The sequence below is a fragment of the Mycena indigotica genome (assembly GCF_014461135.1).
Source record: "Mycena indigotica strain 171206Taipei chromosome Unknown Mind.scaff0008, whole genome shotgun sequence".
Classification (NCBI taxonomy): Eukaryota; Fungi; Basidiomycota; class Agaricomycetes; order Agaricales; family Mycenaceae; genus Mycena; species Mycena indigotica.
Window position 1 is genome coordinate 4,270,246 of NW_023503007.1, and position 26,087 is coordinate 4,296,332.

The window sequence follows — 26,087 nt, forward strand, 5'->3', positions numbered from 1 at the left end:
GCTGTGAGACAACTCAGGGAACGAAAACATCATCTGAAAGTTTGTTTGACAATGCCAAGCTATCTTCCCTCGACCTCTTTTATTTTCTGGACTATTAGTTGTCTACTATCCCATTTGAGCTACTACATTGCGAGCTGCTGCTGACCGCTCCGAAGTAGGTTCATCTCAGGCATCTGGAGAAAGTGTCATGGTGCCTGGTCAAAAAGATTCGGAGTCTCGTGTCTAGAGCGGCATTTCCTGGAGGAACCACATTGTCCATTCTCCCTCCTGAAGTTATTGTATAACCCACAATCAGGTTGGCAAGCCACTGTAATCGTGTAGCCGTACATTCCCTCCACCAAAAAGTTCACACCAATTCAATTTGTCCCCTGCCCCAAATTCCTCGCATATTCAATCAACCCGCTATAAACTGACCTTCAGCCCTACTCCAGAAATGAGAGAGAGATGATATACCGCACAGATGACCCGGTCATCCCCGTCAGCAGGTACGGCTTCTCCCGCGTCGCCTCCATCGTGCCCGCGATATCGATGTGGGCCCACTCGATCGTCTTGCCCAGGCCATGAACGAAATGCTTCAAGAAAAGTGCAGCGGTCGCGCTTCCTCCGGGTTTACCGCCGGTCTGGATTCGTGTCAAACGGGTATCAATAACGAAGAAGGGAGGACATTGCAGAGATCCGCGTTGCTGCTGTAGATTTGTGGGCCGTAATCTTCGTCGAGGGGCATCCGCCAGAACCGGTCGTATTCGGTCTCGCCAGCGGCGTGTAGCTTTTCCCAGAGCGCATCGGAGGACTTGAGAGATGTGAGAAACCAGTCGTTTGCCAAACCGGGCAACTCACAGAGAAGACGCCGGTGAATACTTCGCCCAATGCTATATCCATGGCGCTAAGAAAACGGTCAAAGGACTGAAATTTAACGACCAAAAGAAGTACATACTAGGTCAAAGTCGCGACATCGATCAATGTGTGAGCCTTGAATTCGGTCGAGCCATAGTAAATAGCGTCTTGCGTCTGAGTAAGCAACTCATTCCTCCAGGATAGTCAAAACTCACCAGCCAACACCAATCGACCCTCAGCATCCGTGTTGTCGACTTCGATGGACTTGCCGTTCATCGCGTAGATTCTATAACTCTATGAGAAACAGCCACCCAGAGCTGCTGCACAACTGACATATCGCCTGGTCTAGTAGCAGTCCCACTGGGCATGTTCTCCGCTAACGGTGTGAGCGCTACAACGTTGATACTGCACGAAACGTTAGAAAGTGGGTTAAAAGAACTCGGGAAGGTGTACAAACGGGAGCTTGAGTTTGGCGATAGCGAGGATGGCAGAAACTACGGATGCGGCCCCGCCTGGTGCAATGTCAGCCGCGAGAAAAATGGATGCGCGCCCTCACCCATATCTCCACGCATAAGTTTCATATCCTGCAACGATTGTCAGATACTGTCGATAAGAGCGAATGGAACTCACAGCGGAAGGCTTGAGGCTGATTCCCCCACTATCAAAAGTAATGCCTTTACCAACGAGAACTAATGGGGCGGCCTCTTTAGAGGAAGCACCGTTATAGTGACTGAATAAAAGCGGTCGGTGAACACTGAAGGGTTATGATGCATTGGCGTACATTTCCACAAATTTTCCCGGTTCAAAAGTGCCGCTGCAGACAGACAAGAATGTCCGCATGCCCTTTTCCTTCGCCCAAGCTTATAACTATCAGTTTTGGCAATTGAAAAAAAACGGAGAACACACCTTCGTCCCTTACTATAACCTCTGTGTTTTCGACTCCAGAGAACTCGGCGTGTATTCGCTGTGCAAAGAGCGTTGGCGTAAGCATATTTGCAGGGAGTTCCATGAGCTGCAAACCCGATTAGTCGAGGATGAGCAGGAAGAAGAAAAAAAGCACGCACAGTCCGGGCCAAGTTTTGGGCCTCTGCGTAAACAACCCCACGGTCCCATTCCACGGACGCATCGAGCGGCTTTAACCCGTTCGCTTTGAGCCGATGAGCAGGCTCAGTTTTGAGGGTAAACTTGTAGGTCGCCAAATGCGCAGCAACGGCTATCGAAAGGGTTGGTCGTAGAATGAAGATACGACTGGAAGCGTACCCGCGGCATGCGCGTCATGCGTAGTATCAACCAAGACCTGCTCAACATAGTCCTTCGACGCCAGCTCTTTCACCAAACCCCCGACTTGCCGCCTCACTGCCTCCCTCCGCGCATTACCCGTTTTCGAGGCGAAGTCCGGGCCCAGTGATCCCAGCGCAGTAACAGAGTCTTTCTCTCTGTCGTGGAAGACGCGCGATGAGCCGGCTTTCAGCGAAGCTGTTGATGGATTTGGCCAGAGCTTGCTGGCGGGCTGGGTTGGCGCGGTTGGGTCAAAAAGATGGACTGTTGCGGTGGACATGGAGCGGGATATGTTTCGCGCGTTGAAGAGGGTGCGCTGCAGCATGTGTTGGATTGGTTTGAGAGACTGCTGGCTCACCCAACCTTCGTCGTGTAAAGTGAAGAAAGACCCCTCGATTTGATTTGACGTCACGGGAAGACCGTGACATTCATATAATCCGTCTTGAATCCGTCTGCATTATACAAGGTTCTTAGCTCTTGTCTATGAACTATGATAGAATTCGTACTACTAGTACTAACTATGTAGTAGTTGGGTCGTGGTTTATCTTGGGTTTATCCCGCGGCCACGCAGCTGTGAACCCTTTTTTTAAATTTATTGCATGGCAACGCGTGACCGCGATTTGGTAATCCATGATCGCCGCTTCGTCGACTTCCATGACCAACGCTGAAGAGAATGGCTCCAACAAACGACGGAGGCTGCAGGGCAGCTGTGATGCTTGCAGGAGGAAGAAAAGTGTGTCTTTCTGTCCATCCCTCGTTAAAACTTCTCAAGGCCGTAGTTCGATGTACCCAACCCCTTCTTTTGCTGAAATCGACACTGACCAATCTCAGGCGACAGCGGGGAAATGCCCAACAACCGATGTACGAACTGCATATCGGCAGGCATTGCTTGTATGCACTTGAGGACCAAGGTGCGTTAGCAAAAGCTTGAATTGTCGGCTGGTTCTCATCTTGCCCACAGGGAACCGAAGCAAGGATGTCTGCCGACCGAGTCAAGGCGGCCCAGAACTACGTGGCCGGTGCTGTGTCCTCATCTTACTCCCCACCAATCGACCTAACCGCGTCAAGTCATATGCTATTGGAGGTCTGCCACTACGCTCGCGACCTGGAGGAAAGGTTAGCGGAAGCTGAGGCCAAGCTGCGAAATCATTCCAGCTCAAAACAATCGGAATTCCCTTCCCCCGACGATGCGGGGATGGAATACCATAACCCACTTATTACGAGCTGCGTCAACAACCTCTTCAACCCTTACCAGAAGCACGGCAGCAAGCCTGACACCTCCAATTTCGTCAATGCGGCGATTAAGCATATCCACCGCGGGCAAGTCTACGTCCTTGGTCTCCAACGGACAGAATTCTGGACCCCGCCCTCGGTGTGTTTCGTGTCCTTCCTCTGGTCTTTCTTACGACTCTCCACTAGTGGGAAATATGTACCGTCAAATATCCCCCGCTGGAATTCCCCGACCCTGATCTCCTGGAAACACTCGTCCGCATCTACTTCGAACAAATCAATCCTATCATTGGCATCCTCCACCGAACTTCTTTTGAACGGTCGCTAGATTCGAAACGACATCTGAGCGAGCGAGCGTTTGGGGAAGTGGTGCTTGGCGTATGTGCTGTCGCCAGCAAGTATAGCGATGACCGGCGCGTCTTCCTTGAGGAGAAAGATTCGGAGCACAGTGGGGGCTGGAAATATTTCTCCCAAATTCGGCCAACTAGTGCGTCATTCGACGCGACAAAGTCCTTATTGCAGCTGCAACGACTGGCGGCGCGTTTTCCCCCTTGTTTATCACTGCTGTCCAGCTCAACTTCTACAGCTCGGTGTCTTATACTTTTCCGCATCCTCCACTCCAGATGAATGCTGGTTTCATATCGGTGTCGGACTCCGTTTCCTCCATGCGGTAGCGGCCCAACACGAAGCATGGTATCGTAACACGCACCTTGAGCCGCTGGATGTCGAGCTTTACAAGCGCGTGTTCTGGATCTTCGTTTTCTGGGAAACACTCATGTCAACATTCAAGGGACGAGTCCGCTCCGTGGCGAGGTATGCTACATCCAACTCTCTCACACGGAACGAATGCTTACAAGCCACAAAGTTTTAAAGCCCCTCTTCCTACCCCGCTCGATGACCAATACTGGACTTTGTCCCCAAGCGAATCCGCAGCCATCCAGGAACAACAGCAGCTTGGACCTGGAAATACATCATCCAACCCGTCTATTCAAGCCTTTTTCTCTCCGTACTTTAAGCTTGTCGACCTTTATACGAACATTCAAAGTCGGGTGGTTGGTGTTTTTTCTTGCCGCTCGGGAAACCTTATGGCAACTCTTTCAACAGTATCCTGTGGACCAAAGGGAGCCCAGTAACGACGACATCATCGCTCTGGAGTGTGTTTTCCTCCAGCATGTCCTTGTCTTCGGGTTTTCTGACATATTATTAGTTCAGCGGTCAACCAATGGATCGATGATATTCCAGTGCATCGTGTGTTGCGGACCATCCTTTTGAGGGCAAATCTAACGAAATCGAGGTAGTGAAATGGAACCCACAACAGGAGAACCAGGTATTGTCTTGAAGCCTGTTCCGCGTCGCGCTCACCTTTCGCAGGTTTTTTTGGACCAGTCGGCTGTGCTGTTCGTATTTTCCACTTTGTGATAGAAGCATACTCTGACTATGCACTTCAGATATGCCTCGTATTACCACTGTAAGTGCTCATAGGACTCGAAATCTTGGTTTGACCTAACATCAGCGCAAATACTGATTCACCGACCATTTATTACCGCACCAGGCAAGGATTCCCCAACAACCGTTTGATCTTTTCCTTGCTTGTGTCTCGAGTTAACGTATGCCACAGATCTCTTTCCCGTCCATGGCAATTTGCGCCAACGCCGCTCGTTCCATCGGTCATGTGCTGGAGGTCCAAGCCAGGCGGGGCCGGGGCGTGATTTGCGCCGCAAGCATGATTGTGCGGCCTTTTTGCCGATTTCATCGACTCGTTCTAATCATACGGCACAGAGCATCTTGTTTGACGCGGCGGTCATTCTCCTTATCAACGTCTGGCGTCTGGGGGACTCGGGGAGGTCAAGGACAGACGGACATGATGACTTTGATCGTGCGACAGCAGATGTGAAGAATTGCGTCAAAGTGTTGCGGTTGTACGAGAGACGGTGGGCAGCTTTTCCTGCAGTTTATCGTTACTGATTGGGACTCTAGATGGAGACTTGCCGGTCGCTCCTGCGACATAATCAATGCTATGCTCAACTTCAGCAGACACAAGTCGTGGTCAAAGCGACCGCGCGAGCAGGAAGAAAAGCAGACGCAGCAAGAGAGTCCGGCCGATTCACCGCCCTCATTGTCGGTTAGCTCCGAAGGCTCTTCGCCTCGGTCTGTGGACGAGCAAATGGAGGCGCTAGAACGATCCCTTGCGGAGACAACGCACTTGTTCTCGCCTACCATGGCTAACCCCTCCAACCAACATATGTCGCAGGACGTCGCCGACACATATCTGGGTCGTATGCCGATTTACGCCACAGAACTGGGCAGCCTCCCTGTCCATCCGCGATTCGACAATAGCTATATGCCAATTCACCCACATTTCGCCGTGCCTCGAGAGCAACAGGCGCTGTACCAGCCATCGTCTCATTTTGACGCCCAGTTCGACGAGGTGCCGGGGACATTGGCCCCAGAACTTGTCTATCTCGCACAAGGTGTGTGTGTTTCTACAGTCGTTACTTGTTTTCCGACTAACAGCTCACACAGCGGCTTTGAAAGACCCGATAACTCCGGCCCCCCGCCCGCCCGCCGCCAAAGTGTTTGATGTTCCGATAAACCCTTAGTATGTCCCGTTCTGCCTCTTGTCATCAGACTGTGTGCTGATTCTGGATATTAGCTGGGAGCAGTGGACCGCGTATTTGGAGAACGTCAGCGGAATGAGCGAGGGCCTGCATTTTTGAGGTTTTTTGCTTTCAAACACGGACTGTGTACCTAAAAAAAGACACTATAGCATATGGGGACCCTCACACTGCCTAATCGGGAAGTTGTTTGACACTGTTTGGCATCGTCCTCGCGCAGGTGTCCTAGTGTAACGTCAATATCACACTAGATCCTCGATAGATATGGTTTAGTTGTGGGCGAAAACGGCAAGTGATGGACTGATAGCATATGCTCTATTTAGTAGATTCTTTATTTTTTGCCCTAAAGTCGCTCAGACAAACAGCTGCACAATATCCTGAGTAAAATTGTAAAAAAACTTAAATAGGCTCTGAGGCGATAGAGGATCCACTGCCATCTGTGCAAAAACTAGGGCAGTCCGATGGGCTGCGCGGTCAGGATATTCACACGGTAAATTCAAATCTTTCTTTTCCCTCAGAAACATGAACACAAATATCACCTTTTAATATATATTTCCTTCTGAAAGAAATAAGATATTTTATCTGAATAAAAATAGACACCAAAATGATTTCTTTTTATCTATCTTTAAGTACCAGAGAAAGACTCTCTTTTCATCACAATGAAAGAGCAATTAAAAGACTGCCATTTTGTCCAACTTTCTGTCTACAACAAATTGTGATCTTTATGTTTTTGCAAAAAGGCCAATTGAAAATCAGGGCTTTTGATGTGCCTTTTTGTGTTGCACAAAGAACAACTTTCATTGACACACAAAGACGTTCAGAAAGATCGTCTTTCTGTGCCTCTTTTGGACTATCACAAAGAACATCTTTGTGATTGCCCAAAAGGGGAAAGGAAAGGGTATCTTTCTGTACACCTTTCAGTTTGACTAAAACATTAGCTTTCTGTCAGGACTAATAGGCATGAAGAAATATAATATTTCTGTGCTACCCTAGGGTACACCTTGCAGCTCAGGTAGGGTTACCTTGGATGATATTGTGACAGAATGCTTATGTGATTGCCTACAATGCCCACCAATCACGTCATCATGAGGCACATTCGCTGCACCGTTTTCGCGCCTGCCTGCTCCCCCGCCACCTGCCAGCCCTTCTCCCGTCCGCCTGCACCCGACTACATTCCACCGCCAAGGTCAATCCCGCAAGCAAAAAGGGAATATTCATAAAGCAATTGTGGCTCAAGCTGCCTCTCGGACTGAAGACCCTTCCTTATCACCAACCATAACTCCTACAACACCTACCAAACCACTCCGCAACAAGATCTCAAACCTGTCAGCCGAAAATGTATTCCTTTGACAATCACTCCGTACTGAGCGACAGGGCCGTAGGCGAGCACGGAAGACCATCGCAATACTACGCAATGCACAGGCAACGGCATCTCTTGGTCTCCGAGCCTGCCACAATGATCTGAGTGGTGTAAAGCTGGCGCTAGTTGCTGCTCAGGCCCAGACCAAGTGCCTTCAAGATCGTCTTGCAGGGAAGGATGGGGAGAGTGAGGCGCTTCGAATGCGTCTCCAGAGTGCATTGAGCAAGAGCAGGGCACTGGAGAAGCAGCAGAAGCGGGCCAAGGGCATGCTGGAGGGTGCCATTCACCGAACACGGCGGGAGACCCAGAGAAAAGCTTCACACTTCAGCATCTTCCGACGGGGCGCCTATACGAACTCGGCGCGAGCAATGGCATGGCTGTTGATGACATCCGGGACCGCTGAATCCAAGGTCGGTGTAAGGGCAACCCCGGAAGCCTGAGATCAAGGTCCTAGCAGGGGAGGATCCAAAGAGAAGAAACTCTAAGGGTCCGCCTGCTAGGTAGCTGACTATATACTGCTTGTCCGTAGCTGCCGCTGTCGGGCACAGAAGGCTTGGGCAGCGTCGCAGGCGAGGTCCCAGGGCGACCATCGGGAGGGCGTTGACAGATCAGTGATTGTGCGGGCGAGATGGAGGGCCGGACCGGAGTTGGAACCAGAGTCGGACCAGAATCGGACGCGTCTCCGAGGGGTCAAAAGGGGGGGTTCCCCTGACAGTTGGCAGGGTGATACAGTCTATAGGACAGATTCTCGAGAAGCAAATCAATCGCCGCATGAGCAGCCAGACTGCATCGCGTGTGCGATTGGAGGGTGGTCTTGCAGCGCAGATGCAGGTGGCAAAAGAGGTTGGAGATGCGACTGGTGTGCTTCTTGACTTTATTTCCTACATAATCCAATTCTTGACACAGATTTGACTGCGAGCAGCGACAGAACAGGACACAAGCACATTGAATATGTCTCACGGTTCTTCAGCACCACCGTCGATGGCAAACGGCAGATGCGGACACTTGGCATCCAATCTGTCACTGACAAGAGCACACAGACCCACTCTCCCACACATCCGCGATGCGCTACTTGTCAACGTCGGGCTCGGGCCGTATCGGGGCGTCGGGGGGTCCGACTTCGACGGGGTCTGAGGAGCACGAGGGATGGGTATTCGCCCGGAGAATAGACGATATTAGCCTAGCGACTACATCTTGTCAGTACGGTTTTTATACGCTACGATATTAGGGATGGATCGGATGGGCGCCAGGTCCCAGGGCGGATCGGATGGGCGCTGCGTAGGGCCGCAGGGGTGAAGGGAAGGGGTTGGAAGAATGGGGGAACGTCGAGGAGGATGGCGGTATGCGGGCCCATGCGGGTCCGTTCGGGCCCGTGCGGCCTTATGGCCCGGACGGCCCGACCCGAACCGTGACACTACTGGCATTTCTTGATGGATATCTGGAGACCTGGCACAGATTTGCAGGTGAGTTTGTGAAAGGCGGAACCATTGACGGTCTGACAGCTGCCGAACGTGAAGCAGCCTGGCTCTCAGCAACAAATGATCACAATGAGGGTGCCTTGGGATGGATGAAAGTTTACCTCCGCAGGCACCCCCGGATGTCGCTGCATCAAATGAATGCGCAATTCATGTTTGAGCGTAATGGCACGGCAGAGTGGATGGAAAGGAATCTCACGGATGCAGACCACAAGTATCTCCGGCAGTTTGCACGATCGACACAACAATCAAAGCTGGAGCAGAAGCGGCGCCAAGAGCTGGTAGAGGCAGACGAGGCAGCCGTGGTCGCCAAGAAGAAGAAAATTGAGGAGACAGAGCAGAAGGAACGTGAGAAGCTCGACGCGCTGTACAAGATCAAGCTTGTTGTCGTGCAGGAGGAAGTCTTGAGGCTGAATGTCAAGACAATCAAAGAGCAGATTGCAGTGTGGCAGCGGTGGGACAAGGAGGTTCCACCAGTGGGAAAGCTCAATGGGGCGGGTGCTCCAGGTCAAAAGGAGCGCCAGGTTGCGCTTTTGGCTGCAATTCAGCGGGCTAATGGACAAGATCCACGTCCGGCACGCAATTCTTGACTTTTGGGACAATTTAATACACATTTTAATTGTACTTCTTGCTATAGCTACATAATTTACATATATCTAATGTCCTGAAGTACTTCTGCAGTGCGGGAGCCATGAAATGCCCTTGTAACACAAGTGTCGCATCAAGCTTCACCAGATTGGGTGGCGGTGACGCGTGGGAATGGCCATCACATCAACCGCTATTGAGGCTCTCAGGCTCCCCATAGCATAGCAATTGAATTTTTTAATATCACATTATTTATCGCCTTGTCAAATCAATATTTGAGAGTGGAGTTGTTCAGAGAAGTAGATCCAAGGGTGAACATCGGGGTATGGGCAATACAGTATACTGTAAAAAAGATTAGGTACAACTTCAGTCTGATCTGGCAGTAAATACACATGAAAAATACAGTACAGGTTCAACTTTACTATACAAAAAGATCAGAGACAACTTGGCTAAAATACAACTAAAAATATGGTACAACTTTATGTTGACAACAACTGCATGTTTGTCAAATATAACTTTGTGCTTGATATGTACATGTTGCTCAAAGATAACTATTGATCTGCAGACAACTTTTAGAATGACATGTACAACTTTCTTGAGAACAACTTTTTAAAAGACAAGAACAACTTTTTATATTACAACTTTTCTAAAGACAACTTTCTTGATCAAAGAATATAACTACAACTTTCCTAGTGACATGTTCAAGTTAGGTTGTGAGACAACTTTTTTCAAAGAAGTATCTATTTTCGTTTCTGGTCATATATACAACTTTGCTAGAGACAACTTCCTATCATATACAACTTTACCTGTTAATCCCAGATATTTCTTGTAGTTAGAATGTACAATACAGTGTGGTGTGCATTTTAACTAGAAATATCTCTATAAATGGCTCAATACTGCAATAAAGAGAGTTTAAAGTTGCAATAAATATAATAATTCTGGGGCATAAGACTTGAATGATAAGATGGCAACCTATGCTGCAATATCTACTTGAAACAAGACTATAAATATTATAATAAGCTAACAGATCATTGATGTGGCCAAAAAAGGCAATTTCAGTTGCAAGACACTATAAGGTACTGTAGCATTTTATTCAATTCGGCGGTCACGCGTCACACCAGCCTTAAAATGCCGAAATTTTTTCGGCGGTCACACTCGACAGCCTCGACACCGAATTCCCTCGGCTGATGTACCATTTTTGGCTGGTGCGGCCTGCCGAAATCTGCCCAAAATTTTCGGCAGTCACACTTGGAGCTGCCAGACACCGAAAATTTCATTTCGGCGCCGATGTCACACCAATTTCGGGCGCCGAATTGAATAAAATGCTACAGTATATGGTATATAGACTATAATATCCACTGTCTCTGGTGATATTACAATAAAAAAAATTGGTAGAAATATTGCAGCATCAATAGATGTGATGAATAATGATGAGATGATCTAGATACACTAATAATATTATATTGTCAAGGATATTGGTCTTAATACTCAGGTACCCTTAGTAGTGCTTTCGTCACCTATGCAAGTTACCTAGTAAGATATCGGTAATTATTTGTCACAAACAACATCAAATCAGAGGATGCCAGTTGGCCAGTAAAGGCAAGCAAGAAGCACCGTGAAAAGATATTGTAAAGATGATGCAATTCGAAGACTGGGGTACAAGACGAGATCTACTCTACTTATATACCCTACTCCCATATGTTTACCATGCCTAATACAAGAGGCAATGACATCATACTTTAGCCATGCTTTTTGCCTCATGTCTAACTCCATGCTGTCAATCAACATCAGCATCGACATCTGATGATCCAATCACTATCTTATCATCCATCTTATCTCCTCCTTGTCCCATCTTATCAACCGGGGCCAAAATAAAAGGTTTAAATGGTGAAGAACAAGGTTTGATAAAGGTCCCCTGATACTTAATAGTCTACCGGCCCTACCCACTCATTATGGAATAGTCCAAGAATAGTCACAGTCACAGGGGACAGGTTGATAAATCATAATATCAGATCAGTTGGAATCTATTGGATGATGGAACTTGAGAATATGAAGACAGATCTTACTTACTTAAGGGATGGGACCTCCTGACTTTTCACTCAATAAACATCAGATATAACTCTACTGGATACAGGCTGCCCGGGTAGACCCGCTGAATTGGAGTTGATAACAATTTTTTATTACCAAGGTCATAGGTGAACTGGACTAGGATTGCAAGATATGGGACATAATATACTATAGTGCACAGTGAGACGGAACAAAAAATAAGTAGCTATATGAGCTATGCAAATCAAGGATACACGCAAGGGGAGTCGAACCCCTGCCGCTTGCTCAGGCTGTAACATCTGAATGGAAGGCAAGCATGATAACCGCTTCACCATGCGTGTGACGGGACGCAAACATAACGCATGGCCTTGATCCTATACCCTGTAGGTTTGGTGGTCTGGCACTTATCATAACAAACCCGCAGACGGTATCCCAGTCCTCTCACCATAGCTCCAAAGCAGATACCACTAGCTCTCATGCTTGCTTGTCATGCAATTTGAGCTTGTGTTGATGTTCTATTCCTGCGTTGTCTGGTTTCTATCGACTCATTCAGTGCCGGACATTAGCTCCTTCACAACCAAGTACACCTCCTTCTTCCCACTCTCGACCCACACCGGTCCAAGCGTGCCCGTCAACTTCATCCCGACAGCGTCCCGCGACTCGCCATCCGGCAGCCGAAGCTCGAAGTTCCGGACGACAGCAGCTAGCAGTGTGTGTAGTTCAAGCAGTCTAATCGCAGCCATCAGCGCAAATCGATCGATCCGTAATCCTCACAAGAAGCGCCATCTGCGGGGTGCAATCTATGAGCATCTCAAGTTTGAACTAGAAGGAATACGCACCCTAGACACGTGCGTGGGCCGGTAAGGAAGGTCGACCTGCAAGATACTAGTATGAGACAGCCCTTGGTGGATATGGACGGAAGCGACGCACAGGTTGGCATATGGGCCATACATTAGCGGTCGCGCGGCATGGTCAACATCCATCCATCGCGCGGGCTTGAACTGGTCGGCATCATCGCCCCAAACTGCGACGTTCCTGAAAGATCATTGTAGAACTCAAATATTATATGGGTAATCGGACGATACCGATGGTAAGAGGAAGTGGCGATGAACACGGCCTCGCCACGCTTGATGTTCAGTGGTCGGGTCGTGTTGGGTATCTGGCTGGCACTGTCAGGGATCGGGATTGTAGTGTTCCGGAGGGCGATTCGCTCTGAGATCGCAACGCCCGGATAAAAGCGAAGTATTTCCTGCATCCATGATCAACTTCAATCTTATGGAATAAACCGCGCATGCCTTGATTAAAGACGTGAGCAACGGCGCATCGTCCTCGTTTCCGTCGCGCAACTCCGTTCGGATGCGCCGCTGCAAGTCCGGGTCGCACGCAAGCTCGAAGAGCGCAAATGACATCGCGTTCGTCTGTCAATTGTGGATCAGCAGGTCGGACCAGTTAGGCGGGCAATAGCCCTACAGCAGACTGGGTTCCGGCGATGAGGAAGCGGCCAGTTTGGCCCGCAAGTTCGTCAAGAGACAGCTGCTCGCCGAATGATTGGACGGATACTACATGGCATATGAGTAAAAAGAAATTGAATCGGTAGCGATGTGATTTACCTATGGAACCAACGACATTCAAGTTGCTGCGTACCGCAGCGCCTTGGCCGTTGACCTGCGAGACGACCACACGCTGACCCAGCGCGGTGGACAGCTGCCGGAGACGCCGGAGAATGCTGAACGGTGGCTTTGGCAGACGGGACGTGAGAGGCAGCAATGCGGGTGAGGCGAGGGCATCGCTGAGGAGCTTTGCCGGTGATGTCTTTGAAGCAAAAGCACTATGTGAGGTGTCAGTTAAGATCTCAAGGAGAAGGGTGCAGGCACACCTCATTTCGGCCATCGTCCTTAGCAAGTCGGGACCGAGGTCTTGCACGCTGATTCCCAGTACGCCACGGCAGACGGCACCCAGGGTTGCAGTGGAGAGAGAGGGACAGACGTCGGCGCCGAGCGAACTATCAACGGTTGACAGTTTCCGGAGGGCATCGACCAGCTGTCATTTGTTGTAAGCTGGGGTCGTCTGGAATAGGCTTTGCATACATCTGAAGCGACGTGATCCAATGCGGGCTTGTACCCCTGGACTGCCTCTGGTGTAAAGCCAGGGCCCATAGCTCCGCGGATGCGTTCATGTTGTCCGCCTGGGCCGGACTATAGGTGATACCGCGGACTAAACATGTTGACATTGACCCACCTTGCACATAGCTTAAGCTTAAGACTCCCTCCACCAGTGCCGTGGTATGCTCGAATGTAGGCGTGTGCTCGAAGTCAGGGCTCGACAAGACGTGGGCCATGGCTTGTGGATCGGCCAGAAGGACACGTTGTCGCTGATGATTTTATAAGTCGGCGATGAACCTCGATAGCAAAGGCATTTCTCACCCCGAAGCATGCCTTGACCCTGTAGACTGGCCCAAACGTCTTCTGCCACGCGAACTCGAAAGCGCCATATTGCGTAGACAAGAGCAACTCCCGCATATTTCCTAATAATAAGGTGAGAGGACGGTGAGGAACAAGAGCAACAGCATACCGTAAAGCCAGGAGGAGGACATAGGGCCAGGGAGTGTCGCAATCCCTCCGTCCCGCGGCTTCATGTTCACAGCTGCATAAACAATTGCCAGCGCCAAGGCGGCCAGGGCCGATGCTGTGGGGAACAATTCAAGCATTATGAACACATAGCGCTAGCTGGCGGCCTCTTATACGGACATGTAGCGGAATGAAGACGTCGGTGATGGGACGGGAAGAGTGAGAGATCAAAATCGCACTTCCGCCGCCATGTCACATCCCAAAATGGAGATGTGGGAAACGGCAGAGAAGGCGCCGTCGGCCGGCAGTCTTGACCTTCCGCTCACCCTAACCGCCAGGGGCTCGACGACGATGACGGTCGCACCCGTCTCCTTGCACCCTGCTACCATGTTCTCCTTCCGCCTCGACCTTCCCAAGGCTGCGACCGCTGCCACACCTCAGCCCCGCCCAGCCGAAATCTCATTCCGCGTCTTCGAAAGCCCTCATACTCCTCCACCACTGCAGGGAACACTGGCCTACGACCTCGCCAACAAGAATTTCGACCTTCGATGGAGCAGTATTCAAGAATTTGAGTCGTGGTTGGTTCGAGAGGAGGAGGAGAAGGGGTGTGAGCTGCGGAAGGTGAAAGAGTACAAGCCAAGAAGAAACGAGAACCGCGAGAATGGGACTCGACATCGCTATGTTTGCTCGCGCGCTGGCACTGGCGGCCTCAAGAAGTATGTCAAGCTGCTTCCGCTACGCCGACGCAAGATACAAAACAAGCGAACCAACTGTCCTTGTCGACTGCTCGTCAAGACGTACCCTGGCAGCCCCATCGTCCTTGCCACATACCACTCTCAACACAACCACGTTCTAGGCGACGATAACCTCAAGTTCACTCGTATTTCACGGACTACGCGGGAACATATCGCTGGACTTCTTCGCGCGGGAGCAGCAGCGACGTCAATAGTGCGTTAACCTTCTGTTCATCAAGTTTATCTCACTTTACGCAGCTTTCCAACCTTCATGGTCTTCCTGAACCTAGCATCAAGAACCTCAAAGCTGCCATCGCACCCAGCAACACTGCTCCAGTCCGCAACACCCTTGTCGAGCTTCGCGACATCCGCCGGATTGAGAAATCACTTGAAGCTGAGAAGATTCGTATGCACCGCGATGATGGACGGTCAACACGTATCTGGGTGGATAACCTGCGTGAAGTCGACTGCATTCTTGGCTTCAAAGCGAAATGCGACCCACCGCCGCCAAACTCGGGTCTGGCAAGTGACCTCTTCTTCCTGGCAATTCAGACGCCTTGGCAAAGAGAAATGTACTCGAAGTATGGCGAAGGCATCCTTTGCATCGATGCAACGCACAATATCACGATTTACGAGAACCTCCTACTTACGACACTGGTCGTCCGCGATAAGTGGGCCCATGGTCAGTACACCGCTTCTATCTTCGTAATGGTGTCGGATGCTGAGTTGCTCAAGGAATACCAGTTGCTTGGATGCTACACTCGGACGGCACTCAGGTTACGATCGAGTACTTCCTCAAGCTGCATCTTCAACGCAACGCAACCATACCGCGATACCTCATGACAGACTTTGACTGGGCAGAAGTCAACGCATCAAATCGAGTTTTCAAGACTGCATTTGTCTTACTCTGCTGGTGGCATGTTCTGCGTGCATGGAAGAAGCACCTCAACGCCGACTTACATCCAGACTTGTGGAACCTGCTGCAGCGATGGATCCGCGTCACCGACCAGAGCCAGTTTGATGCAATGTGGACTCAAATCAAGCTCATTGGCCCTCGTGGATTCGTCGAGTACATGGCCGAGTATTACATGAAGCCCGACGTCGTCAAAATGTGGTCAGCGGTATATCGCACGCAGCGGTCAGTTTTCGAGCGATGTGATACCAACATGCTCATCGAGGCGTGCGTGTCCATTCCTCGAAACTGATATCAATTGACTGGTTTCGCAGGTACCATCATGTCCTCAAGTCGAAATTTCTTCTCGGTAAACGCAATTGGCGGATGGATCATCTCATCAGCATTCTCATATTCCGTGTTATCCCCCACTATGAGCTTCGAATACGCCGCCAACAGCTTGGCTTCGAAGGAGACGATGTCGAAGCACAAAAACGACAAGAAATTATCAAACAGAGTGCAGAGCTGACCGAGAAGGACATCCAGGCATGGACTCTCAGTCTTTTCATTCGTTTCACTGATGCTTTGAAGCGTGTGGGTCCTAATCGATATCTTGTATCTTCAAGAAATGTCTATGGTCATCAATACAACGTCGATATCTAGGCAATGGCACGGGTAGGCCATACCCGCGCGGGTACGCGGGTTTTACCCGTGCGGGGGTACGGGTACGGGTCAGTGCAGCCCTTACCCGTCGCTTCCTGACTCAGCTGGTTCCCCTCGTGGTTGGTGGTCAAGAAGTTCTCTGTTCGATTCCGAATTTGTGTTCCATTTTTACCGCACATTTCTGGCGTACTTTGGACACTAATCACAGTCTCGTCACCATGCCTTCTTGACTCCCTGTGCCACCCGTGGGTAAACCCATACCCGTACCCGCGGGTATGGGTACTGTGGCTGTGCGGGTAAGGGTACGGGTAGGCCCTCGGATACCCGTGGGTATACCCGTGCCATTCCCTATCGATATCTCTGCTTATACCTGCAGCTGTCTCGACTTTCCGCTAATTCAATACTGCAAGCACATCGCTGCCGTTCAAACAAACTTTGAAGAAGACACAACACCTATACCCTTGCCACACGAACTGGAAACCACGGACAGCCGCGAGTTGGATCTCTCAACAGACAGCGAGACCGGGTCCCTTGGCAGCACGAGTGATGACGGTCGTGGCACTGAATACGAGATTGAAGTCGAAGTCGGAGATCCCAATGCGAACAACAACGACAACGCTCAGACCACGTACCCTGACGAACTGCAGAGCAATACTGCTGACGATCTCAAGCTATTCGCAAGAGATTTAGAGCGTGTCGCTGCTCGCTTACGTCGACCTGGCCTCAAGAGCTCCAAATTTCCCTCCTTCTCCTCTTGGCAAGCGTCTCTTGATGATATTCTTCGTGCTACCGATGATAGTGATGTGCTGCCGACTTCTCAAAGTGTTCACCCACGGATGAAGCAATGGAACAAGACAAAACTGCTTATGCAACCAGGGCATGCCCAACCAAAACCACCCAGACAACCGCCGTCTCTCGTTCTCCCGACAGTTAAGAATAAGTCGAAAGCGAAAAGGAAGGCCGACACCGCCAACCCTTCGACAACGACACCACGGAAGCAAGCCCGACTTGATGTAAACTCGGTATCGACTGCTTCACTACCCCCTCCAGACCTACCTACCTACGCCAATTACCCTCCATACTTTGCTATACCTCCTAAATATCCACCGCATGTATTGCACGCTAGGAAATGACACTTCTATGGATACTGGTTTGTACTTCGTCGTTCAGTGACTTCAGTATTGAGAGGGGTGCCGATTATTGCCGCACTGCCGACGCGCTCGATCCGAGCTTCAATAGTTCCCACACTCCTTTTTGAGATGTGACCTGGCGGCGGAATTTTCACAAGTGTGAGAGATCACCGTGACTGTGACGCGGAAAATACCGTCATCATCCGAGGCACAGCCACCTCATTGATCTTGTCTCTGCCCACACGGTTCCTCCGGCCGCCACGTCCAAAAGCAGGCCTACATTCGGCGCCGAAATGGATGGTCGTCAAGCACTTGACTTGACGCAGCAAAATACCCGAATTCGGCTGTCGCTACGCTGGTTGATTCCAATATCACCTCTGCTCACCACTCAGACCTGGTGCGCCATCCTTTGCCTCCCTCTTCTCGCTAACAACTGGGACATAGACACGCCATGCCGCCCCTCCCGCCCGAGCTAATTGAGCATATCGTCGGCCACATCCGGACCCAGGCGTCCCTCAAAAAGTGCTGCCTCGCCGCGCGCGCATTCGTCCACCCCTGCCAGAAGCGCCTTCTCGCCACGCTCTCCCTTCCTGTAGCCAAGCCAAGCCGCTGGAAGCGCGCGGTCACGCACTTCGAGCAGTCACCGCACCTCGCCTTGCTCGTTGCCCGCCTAAACATCGAGCTCGACTGGGATGTGCCTGAGCCTGGCGCGTTCGCGGCTGTCGGCCCGGACTTCCTTGCACAGATGGCACAGCTCAAGGGCGTGTCGTTTACTTCGAACACGACGGGCGTGGTGTCGTGGGGAAGAATGCCCGCCCCGGTGGATGTCGCGTTGACCGCGCTTTTCCTTGACCGTCGAAGACAACAACGACCGCTTGATTATGTGACCCTCCACCACGTTTCCGACATTTCAAGTCGGGCCCTTTCCCTTTACATCGGCGCGTGTAAGCGACTACGCTTCACATCGTCTATTGCGGCGGCGCACAAGCCTGAGGACGACAACGAATCTTTCGAGGGCGGGTATGGGGACCAACCCGTCACCTCTATCTCCCTACGTTACACTTCCACCGTTGCCCGCCGACTGGGTGATACGCAACCGCTGCGGGTGTGTCTACCCGCCATCGCCTTCCTGACCCTCTCTGGCCACGATCACAATATAGAGGACCTACTCCCCGCGTATGCCTTGCTCGCGCCGACTATCCCCCGCATTGAGCTCCCCTCGATGTGTGCGTGGAATTCATTTGTCTTTCTTCCCATTGACATGAGCGGCAGATGACATTGCGTTGGACGATGCCAAAGCATACGCGCTCCCGACAAATTGGCCAGCGCTGCGCGTCCTCACAGCACGCTTCACGGCTAACGAGCTCGAAGACAGTCCCCCGTGGACGGTAACGCAGCTGATTGACACGATGCTCCAGCCAGAAGCGTGTCCGCAGTTAAGCGAGCTCGTTGTGGTGCTTCGGGTCAAAATTGATGACTCTGAGTATTACGATGATGAGGACGAGGAGGACGAGGATGATGAGGATGATGATGAGGATAACGAGGATGGCGATGAGAAGGAAGAGGATGATGATGACGATAACGACGGTGAAGAAGAGCAGGAGGGAGAGGATGACAGTGCAGACGAGGACACAGATGAAGAACCTGCCAGGAAAGGCACGCAGTCTGCATCAGCCGCCGAGCGGAAGGGACCTTTCGACAGCACCCTGCCCATCGCGTTCGCATTTAACCCAGCGACGATTGCACGGCTCGACACGCGGGCGGTGTCGCATCCCACCCTCGCATCGCTGTGCTGGGAGGTCGTAATCGAGTTCAAGTCGACGGGAATGGAGTACGAGGGAATGACATATACCCCGCACGACGTCGAAAAGGCCAAAGTGCAGTATGTCGCCTGCTGCGCGGCCCTGAAAGAGTTGATGCCTGAGATGGTGGCAAAGGGGAAGTTGGCATTTCGAAGTCGGGATCCTGAGCCTTAATGGAAGGCCCGGGCTGGTAAACTTCTGCTGCAACCACTTATCACATCACATAATTTCTGTAAATGCGGTCTTGAATGCGGTCAGGGGCCATTTGGTAAACTGTGCTCATCCAGGAAAATGTATCAATATTGCCCAAAAACTTCTATTATGTATTGATGATAAATGGAATCCACTCTGTGATATTGCTGATGAATTGAGTCTCACAGAGGAAGAGAAATCACATAATTTACTTACTCTCATTTAAAAGTGAATATAAAAAAACCTTTGATCCTAATTATAAATCAGTTAATCTATCTGATATATGTAGGATTTTTGTAGAAGAGGAATTCTATATGTCCTCACAACCTGCATGAAGAATACAAACAGAATGACAATACATCAAAAGATATTAATGTATTTTTAATTGTTAAAGTTGTTAACCGGGAACCCAGGAGATTACAAACCCTGACTACTTGTAGCATTGAGAATTACTTCAGCAGAGGATTGTGGCAATAATGAGAAATTTGAAATACAATTCACTAATACAGCAACACCCTTACTGTTGTATTTTATTCAATTCGAATGCCAAAAGTGGTGTGACATTCAATACGAAAATATCAATTCGAATTATTTCCTAATTAGGAAACTCTTGGCGCCGGAGGCGCCCGGAAATGTCATAAATTGCCTTTTTGGGAGAGGATTTTGAGCAAAATGGTGTGACATACGAAAAAATTTCGAATTTTATAGCTACTGTGACACGTGACATACGAACTGAATAAAATGCTACAGTAAACCTTAAATCAGCCTGGCTAGGTGCACTTATGTTGGTGCTTGAACTGACTGGTCCTGATTGTGTGTTGAATATTTGTACTACTGACCCATTATTATCTGACTTATTAGTTAAGAACCGCTGTTTGCTTGAAAATGACATGTCACATCCAATATTCCCATTATTTACTGCATGCCTATCATACATGCATATGAGAGAGAGAACACAGAAAACCTACTTTAGGAAAATTTTGGATAACAAGACAAGTTTACTTACTGGTGAACCTTTTACTCCATAGTTGTTAGAAACAGAAGCTGAAGTTACATTTCACCAGATATTTCACTACAAAGTGGATCACAGCAATTATTTTCAAAAATAATAATCAAATCAACCTATCACATACCCATCCACAAATTACTTCTATCAACCTTGAAAGAACTCAGGTAACAATAAAGGAGTTTGCTCATTATGAACCTACAGATGCAGCTATATGGAAATCAATAAGATTATCACAATTAAGTGTGAAAATTAGAGATCTTTTATGGAAAACTGTCACGGATAAGACCCGGCCCGTCCGCTCCGGCGCTGGTGTCGGGCCATTGCGGGCCCGCAACACGCAGCACGTGACGACGGGGAACATGTGCCCCAGTAGGAGGAACGCACACGTGGGAAGCACGTGACCGAGAACGACGCGTCGAGCCGTCGCCGAGCCCAACTCAACACAAGGGGACTGGGGAGGAGTGCTAGGAGGTCAGGAGTAGCGCCTGGCCTGCAAGGGATATGCGATCGTCCCCTCTGCGGCCAGGAACGGGAGCGAGGAGGAGGAGGAGAGGCCAGGGTGTCCGATCACCCCCTTTGCGGGCCCGGCGTATATAAAGGCGCGATAGTGTACCCTGTACCCTATCGCTTAGATCGTCTGAAGAACTACCTTACTCCGTGCAAGGAGACGCTATCGACTCATCGGGCCCGACACGACCCGATTCGAACCATCGACCAACCGACTACGACAAGGGACCGAGTTCACGGGCCCTTTCGGTTTCGATCTACACCGCCCGCCATACTTGCGGGCCCGACTATCCGTCTGTTCTGTTCCGGGCGCGCGTTCTTAGGAGAAGCCCTTGCACGGCCCGACCCGCAGTCTGACAGAATCTAAGCGATCCCCCTACACCCGCAACAGAATGGACACTACCACCGTCATCGCACTCCCGGCGTGGGCTACGATAGTGGCTATCGTCATCGCCTCCCTTGCCTACCTATACGGACGCATCCTCAAAGCCCAACCCGTGGTTTTCGACCGCGTCCTCTACGGGAGAAAGGAGCCCGCCCTGAAGTGGGGCACCCCTAGGCGGGTCTCCCTGGACGAACACCATCGGCACATGGAACACGCCTGCCCGGCCCATGGTGTCAGGCCCGCCGCAAAGCGCCGACGCCTCAACAACTCACCGCCCCTCCCCGCGTACGGCCGGACCCCGATCCGAATCGTCTCAGACCGCCCCGGGCCGCCGGCACACTCTGCCTGATGAAATGGGGCACACCTCCCTCCGTACGAAGGCCCTGGGGACCATCCTTATTCCTCTCATAATCTGCTCTATTTTAACCTTTGGCGGGGCCTCGGGGCCCCTAATAATAAAAATCCCCTGTTTTTACCCACCACGCGACGAACGAGCACAAGACGAGTGGTTGATTGCAAAAAATACAAAAAAACACGAACCAAAAAAAAAAAGAAACAAGATATAGTCCGAACCACAACGGGGAAGTCCTACGAGAGGGGGCCGACTTGACAAGGCGCGCGAACGACGACAGCAAACGAAAGGATGGGGATACCCGAACGCCGAGACCCGAGTAGACGGGGAACTCTGGCCGATGTCGCCGAAAGACGACCAACGATCCGCCTAAGCCTAATCCAGGTCCATCATGTTGAAGCTCAGGCCGTCCCGACGGCACACATCCGCATACACCTCTCGTTCAGCGGCCCGACGCTCTAAACCCTCCGGCGTTTCCCAGAACCCCGACCTCTCGCCCTCAGACCGGTGGATAGCCAGGAGAATGGCGCCCAGATAGCGGCACACGTCGGCAACGTCCCGCGATGCTGTCAGGGACTCCAGCGAGTTCACCAACCGGAGGTCTGCGTCTAGAGAACGCATCGACGACAACTCCGCAAGGGCACGGGTCCGAGCATCCGGAAAACCCCCGTCGGCCGAATGAACCGCTGACTGTTGCAACAGCAGCACGCCCAACGGCGACAAGCATTGATCGGCAGGCACCGACAGATCCCCATGCAGCCGGCGAGACTCGGCGATAGCCCGATCCAAGTCCCACCCTCTCCCGAACCACAGGGAGACTCGAGGGAATGACGGCACCTGGAAACCCATGGTGGGATAAGAAGGAGGGCGGGTCTGACCTAACCCTAATACAAAAAAACACGAACAAAAAAAAAAAGAAACAAGATATAGTCCGAACCACAACGGGGAAGTCCTACGAGAGGGGGCCGACTTGACAAGGCGCGCGAACGACGACAGCAAACGAAAGGATGGGGATACCCGAACGCCGAAACCCGAGTAGACGGGGAACTCTGGCCGATGTCGCCGAAAGACGACCAACGATCCGCCTAAGCCTAATCCAGGTCCATCATGTTGAAGCTCAGGCCGTCCCGACGGCACACATCCGCATACACCTCTCGTTCAGCGGCCCGACGCTCTAAACCCTCCGGCGTTTCCCAGAACCCCGACCTCTCGCCCTCAGACCGGTGGATAGCCAGGAGAATGGCGCCCAGATAGCGGCACACGTTGGCAACGTCCCGCGATGCTGTCAGGGACTCCAGCGAGTTCACCAACCGGAGGTCTGCGTCTAGAGAACGCATCGACGACAACTCCGCAAGGGCACGGGTCCGAGCATCCGGAAACCCCCCGTCGGCCGAATGAACCGCTGACTGTTGCAACAGCAGCACGCCCAACGGCGACAAGCATTGATCGGCAGGCACCGACAGATCCCCATGCAGCCGGCGAGACTCAGCGATAGCCCGATCCAAGTCCCACCCTCTCCCGAACCACAGAGAGACTCGAAAGAATGACGGCACCTGGAAACCCATGGTGGGATAAGAAGGAGGGCGGGTCTGACCCGCAGGAGCGGGCGGCCGGAACGACGCTTCTCCTGACGAGCGATCCGCGACAGGGGGGGGTTGGCCAGCGGAAATTGGGGCGAGGTCTCGGCCGGGACCAACCCGGCGATGGCGGGGGAGACGGCGAGCGGGTGCGAACTCGTTTTCGCACGGGGGACGGGGAGGAGTCCCGAGAGGACCCTGACGAGAGGACGACCGGGCGGCGACGACGGCCCGACCGTCGGGGTCGGGCTCCGCCCGAACCAATCCTCGTTTGAACGGGGCAAATAGGAGAACAAGAAGGATCGGTATGGAACCGATGCGGACAGCCCGACTAGATCGGCGAAGCGGGGATCGGGATGCAGCAGCGCAAACTCGCCATCCTCGACTTGACGCTCCCAAAATTCGAAGGAAAACTCGCGCAGATCCGCGGAACGAGCCTTGTACGCATCTGCAGGAGACCGCCAACGCAGACAGGCATGATGGAGCGGGCTGCACGCGTCACAAGCCCGACGCACGGGACCAGGGAGTTTCTGGGGAGAACTATCTGGGGCGCCCCACACGGTGCATAAACGATCGTGAGCAATGCAATACTCGCAGCGAGGGGAAAGGGATCGGATCACTGTTCCCGGCTCTCCCCGGGAAAAGCGCCAACTGCCCAGTGGATTCTAGACGAGAGGCCAAGGGGGTGCCGAAATCCCGGTGCAACGGGGTGGGCGACGAGGCCGGGGAGAAAGGAGGATCAAGTTCATCCTCTGCCGACTCGTGTTCCGAAGGGTCGATCCCTAGCGAGGACAAACGACGGGGGCCGGCGATCACTTCCACGTCCGAATCCGACTCCGGATCAGAGGGGAAGAACAGTAAGGTCGAAACCGGCGGGGCACCGCCATGCTCTACGTCGATCTCCATCGAAGGGGAGGACCGCGCCCGAGACACGGGCGTAGGGAAAACGCGCTTCACCATCGAGGCCGCTGCCTCGGAATCTTCCCGGACAAGGAAACGCCCGCTTCTGCCTCATCCAACGAAGGGCCACCCGAGAACACGAACTTGTCTCGAGGATCTTGCAAGGAGACGACCCGGACGAAGGAGGACCACCGGTCGGCGTGAAGAAACGGCGGGACGAGGGACGGAGGGAGAGGGCCCAGCAGCCGGGCCAACGTATCAGGACGCGCCATGTTCTCTTGGGGAAATACGCGGAAGGCGGCCACGTGGGCTAGGATAAGGAATCGATCCGATACGAAGGAGGGAAGGCCGGCCGAGGAGGCGCAAGACAATGCATGCAGGATAAGGCGCTGGATGAAGACCGTAAGCGCACGGCCGGAAGCGAGCAAGGAAGGAAACATACCACCCAACGCCACAAGCGGGGAAAGAACGAATCACTGGGAGAAGAAGTGTCGGCAGAGAGGAGATGGGCAAGGAGGCCACGGCCCAGTTGTCCGAACAAGGGGCGGATATCCTGAAGGGAGCCGTCCTCGCGACGCCAGATGAAGGAGGAGGGAAACGCATCGAACAAAACGCCAAAGTAAAGGTGGTGGGGCCCGAAGACAACGGGCTGCCACAGACCGGCTTTCATCAGGCGGTCGAACTCGCCTTGCCACAAGATTCGACGGGAAGACGACGGGAACTGGGGCGCTGCAGGGGGGACTGGGAGAGTGGGAGCTCGATGCGAACGGACTACGGGGGCCAACCGAGGGAGCAGCTTGGAGGAATACTCGGCAACTTGATACAGAGGCAAGACCTCCAACGGGCGGAGGCGCTCGAACGACTCCCGGTACGACGGGTCTCGCCCTTGCGCGATGGGCCAGGAGGCAGGAAACTCGACAAGAGACATAGAGGCGAAACGAACGAACAGACGACCAGGTTCCGACGACGGGGGAACCATCTGAGGGACGAGGGGGGGCAATAACCCGGAGCGGTACAAGTTGGGGGATGACATGGAGAGAATTAGAAGGGGAACCCCCGGCTTATATGGAGAACGAACGCGTTCTATATCGAACTCGACCGAGGCGCGCAGCACAGCCTACTCGCAAGCAATATGAACAAAGGACGCGCAACTGAATTGAAAAACACCTACGATACGCCGCACGTGACCGCGGTGAAACACTTGATAGACAGGAAGAATCGATCTGCGGACGCCACGAGGCGACGGAAGCCGCGGGAGATTAAAACGCGCAGCCGAAGCTTAGCTTAAGCTTATGGGCTGGATGGAATTTGCGATTGGAAGGACGAGCTAGAGTCAAATTAACCCGAGAAACCGGGGCGACCGAGCCACGCCGACTCGAGACGAGTCGTTCCTAGGGAGGGGGTGATGTCACGGATAAGACCCGGCCCGTCCGCTCCGGCGCTGGTGTCGGGCCATTGCGGGCCCGCAACACGCAGCACGTGATGACGGGGAACATGCGCCCCAGTAGGAGGAACGCACACGTGGGAAGCACGTGACCGAGAACGACGCGTCGAGCCGTCGCCGAGCCCAACTCGACACAAGGGGACTGGGGAGGAGTGCTAGGAGGTCAGGAGTAGTGCCTGGCCCGCAAGGGATGTGCGATCGTCCCCTCTGCGGCCAGGAACGGGAGCGAGGAGGAGGAGGAGAGGCCAGGGTGTCCGATCACCCCCTTTGCGGGCCCGCGTATATAAAGGCGCGATAGTGTACCCTGTACCCTATTGCTTAGATCATCTAAAGAACTACCTTACTCCGTGCAAGGAGACGCTATCGACTCATCGGGCCCGACACAACCCGATTCGAACCTCCGACCACCGACTACGGCAAGGGACCAAGTTCACGGGCCCTTTCGGTTTCGATCTACCCCGCCCGCCGTACTTGCGGGCCTGACTACCCGTCTGTTCTGTTCCGGGCCGC

The 26,087-nt window shown here is 52.2% G+C and overlaps 5 protein-coding genes across 5 annotated transcripts; 3 read left to right on the forward strand and 2 right to left on the reverse strand.

Moving 5' to 3' along the window:
- Positions 1 to 356: 356 nt before the first annotated feature.
- MIND_00980300 (Leucine aminopeptidase) lies at positions 357 to 2,392 on the reverse strand (the record flags this gene model as incomplete). Its single annotated transcript, XM_037366413.1, has 14 exons — positions 357 to 402; positions 454 to 620; positions 665 to 790; positions 838 to 883; positions 935 to 1,001; positions 1,050 to 1,120; positions 1,168 to 1,239; positions 1,292 to 1,346; positions 1,391 to 1,418; positions 1,465 to 1,564; positions 1,616 to 1,694; positions 1,741 to 1,846; positions 1,899 to 2,047; positions 2,095 to 2,392. The coding sequence occupies 14 exons, from the start codon at positions 2,390 to 2,392 to the stop codon at positions 357 to 359; spliced, it is 1,410 nt and encodes a 469-aa protein (XP_037217825.1).
- A 553-nt stretch (positions 2,393 to 2,945) lies between these two features.
- Positions 2,946 to 6,059, forward strand: MIND_00980400 (uncharacterized protein; the record flags this gene model as incomplete). Its single annotated transcript, XM_037366414.1, has 16 exons — positions 2,946 to 3,023; positions 3,074 to 3,484; positions 3,532 to 3,879; positions 3,929 to 4,155; positions 4,208 to 4,394; positions 4,447 to 4,496; positions 4,550 to 4,590; positions 4,641 to 4,669; positions 4,714 to 4,739; positions 4,791 to 4,810; positions 4,856 to 4,914; positions 4,961 to 5,071; positions 5,122 to 5,273; positions 5,320 to 5,813; positions 5,866 to 5,941; positions 5,996 to 6,059. The coding sequence occupies exons 1-16, from the start codon at positions 2,958 to 2,960 to the stop codon at positions 6,057 to 6,059; spliced, it is 2,361 nt and encodes a 786-aa protein (XP_037217826.1). The 5' UTR covers positions 2,946 to 2,957.
- Positions 6,060 to 8,914: 2,855 nt separating this feature from the next.
- MIND_00980500 (uncharacterized protein) lies at positions 8,915 to 9,382 on the forward strand (the record flags this gene model as incomplete). The annotated part of the gene is made up of 1 exon (XM_037366415.1): positions 8,915 to 9,382. The coding sequence occupies one exon, from the start codon at positions 8,915 to 8,917 to the stop codon at positions 9,380 to 9,382; it is 468 nt and encodes a 155-aa protein (XP_037217827.1).
- A 2,586-nt stretch (positions 9,383 to 11,968) lies between these two features.
- MIND_00980600 (Cytochrome P450) lies at positions 11,969 to 14,130 on the reverse strand (the record flags this gene model as incomplete). The annotated part of the gene is made up of 13 exons (XM_037366416.1): positions 11,969 to 12,152; positions 12,198 to 12,209; positions 12,263 to 12,298; positions 12,354 to 12,458; positions 12,509 to 12,672; positions 12,719 to 12,841; positions 12,894 to 12,982; positions 13,034 to 13,251; positions 13,300 to 13,463; positions 13,511 to 13,608; positions 13,662 to 13,794; positions 13,847 to 13,947; positions 13,995 to 14,130. The coding sequence occupies 13 exons, from the start codon at positions 14,128 to 14,130 to the stop codon at positions 11,969 to 11,971; spliced, it is 1,563 nt and encodes a 520-aa protein (XP_037217828.1).
- Positions 14,131 to 17,860: 3,730 nt separating this feature from the next.
- MIND_00980700 (uncharacterized protein) lies at positions 17,861 to 19,385 on the forward strand (the record flags this gene model as incomplete). The annotated part of the gene is made up of 2 exons (XM_037366417.1): positions 17,861 to 18,635; positions 18,682 to 19,385. The coding sequence occupies 2 exons, from the start codon at positions 17,861 to 17,863 to the stop codon at positions 19,383 to 19,385; spliced, it is 1,479 nt and encodes a 492-aa protein (XP_037217829.1).
- Between the last annotated feature and the right edge of the window lie 6,702 nt (positions 19,386 to 26,087).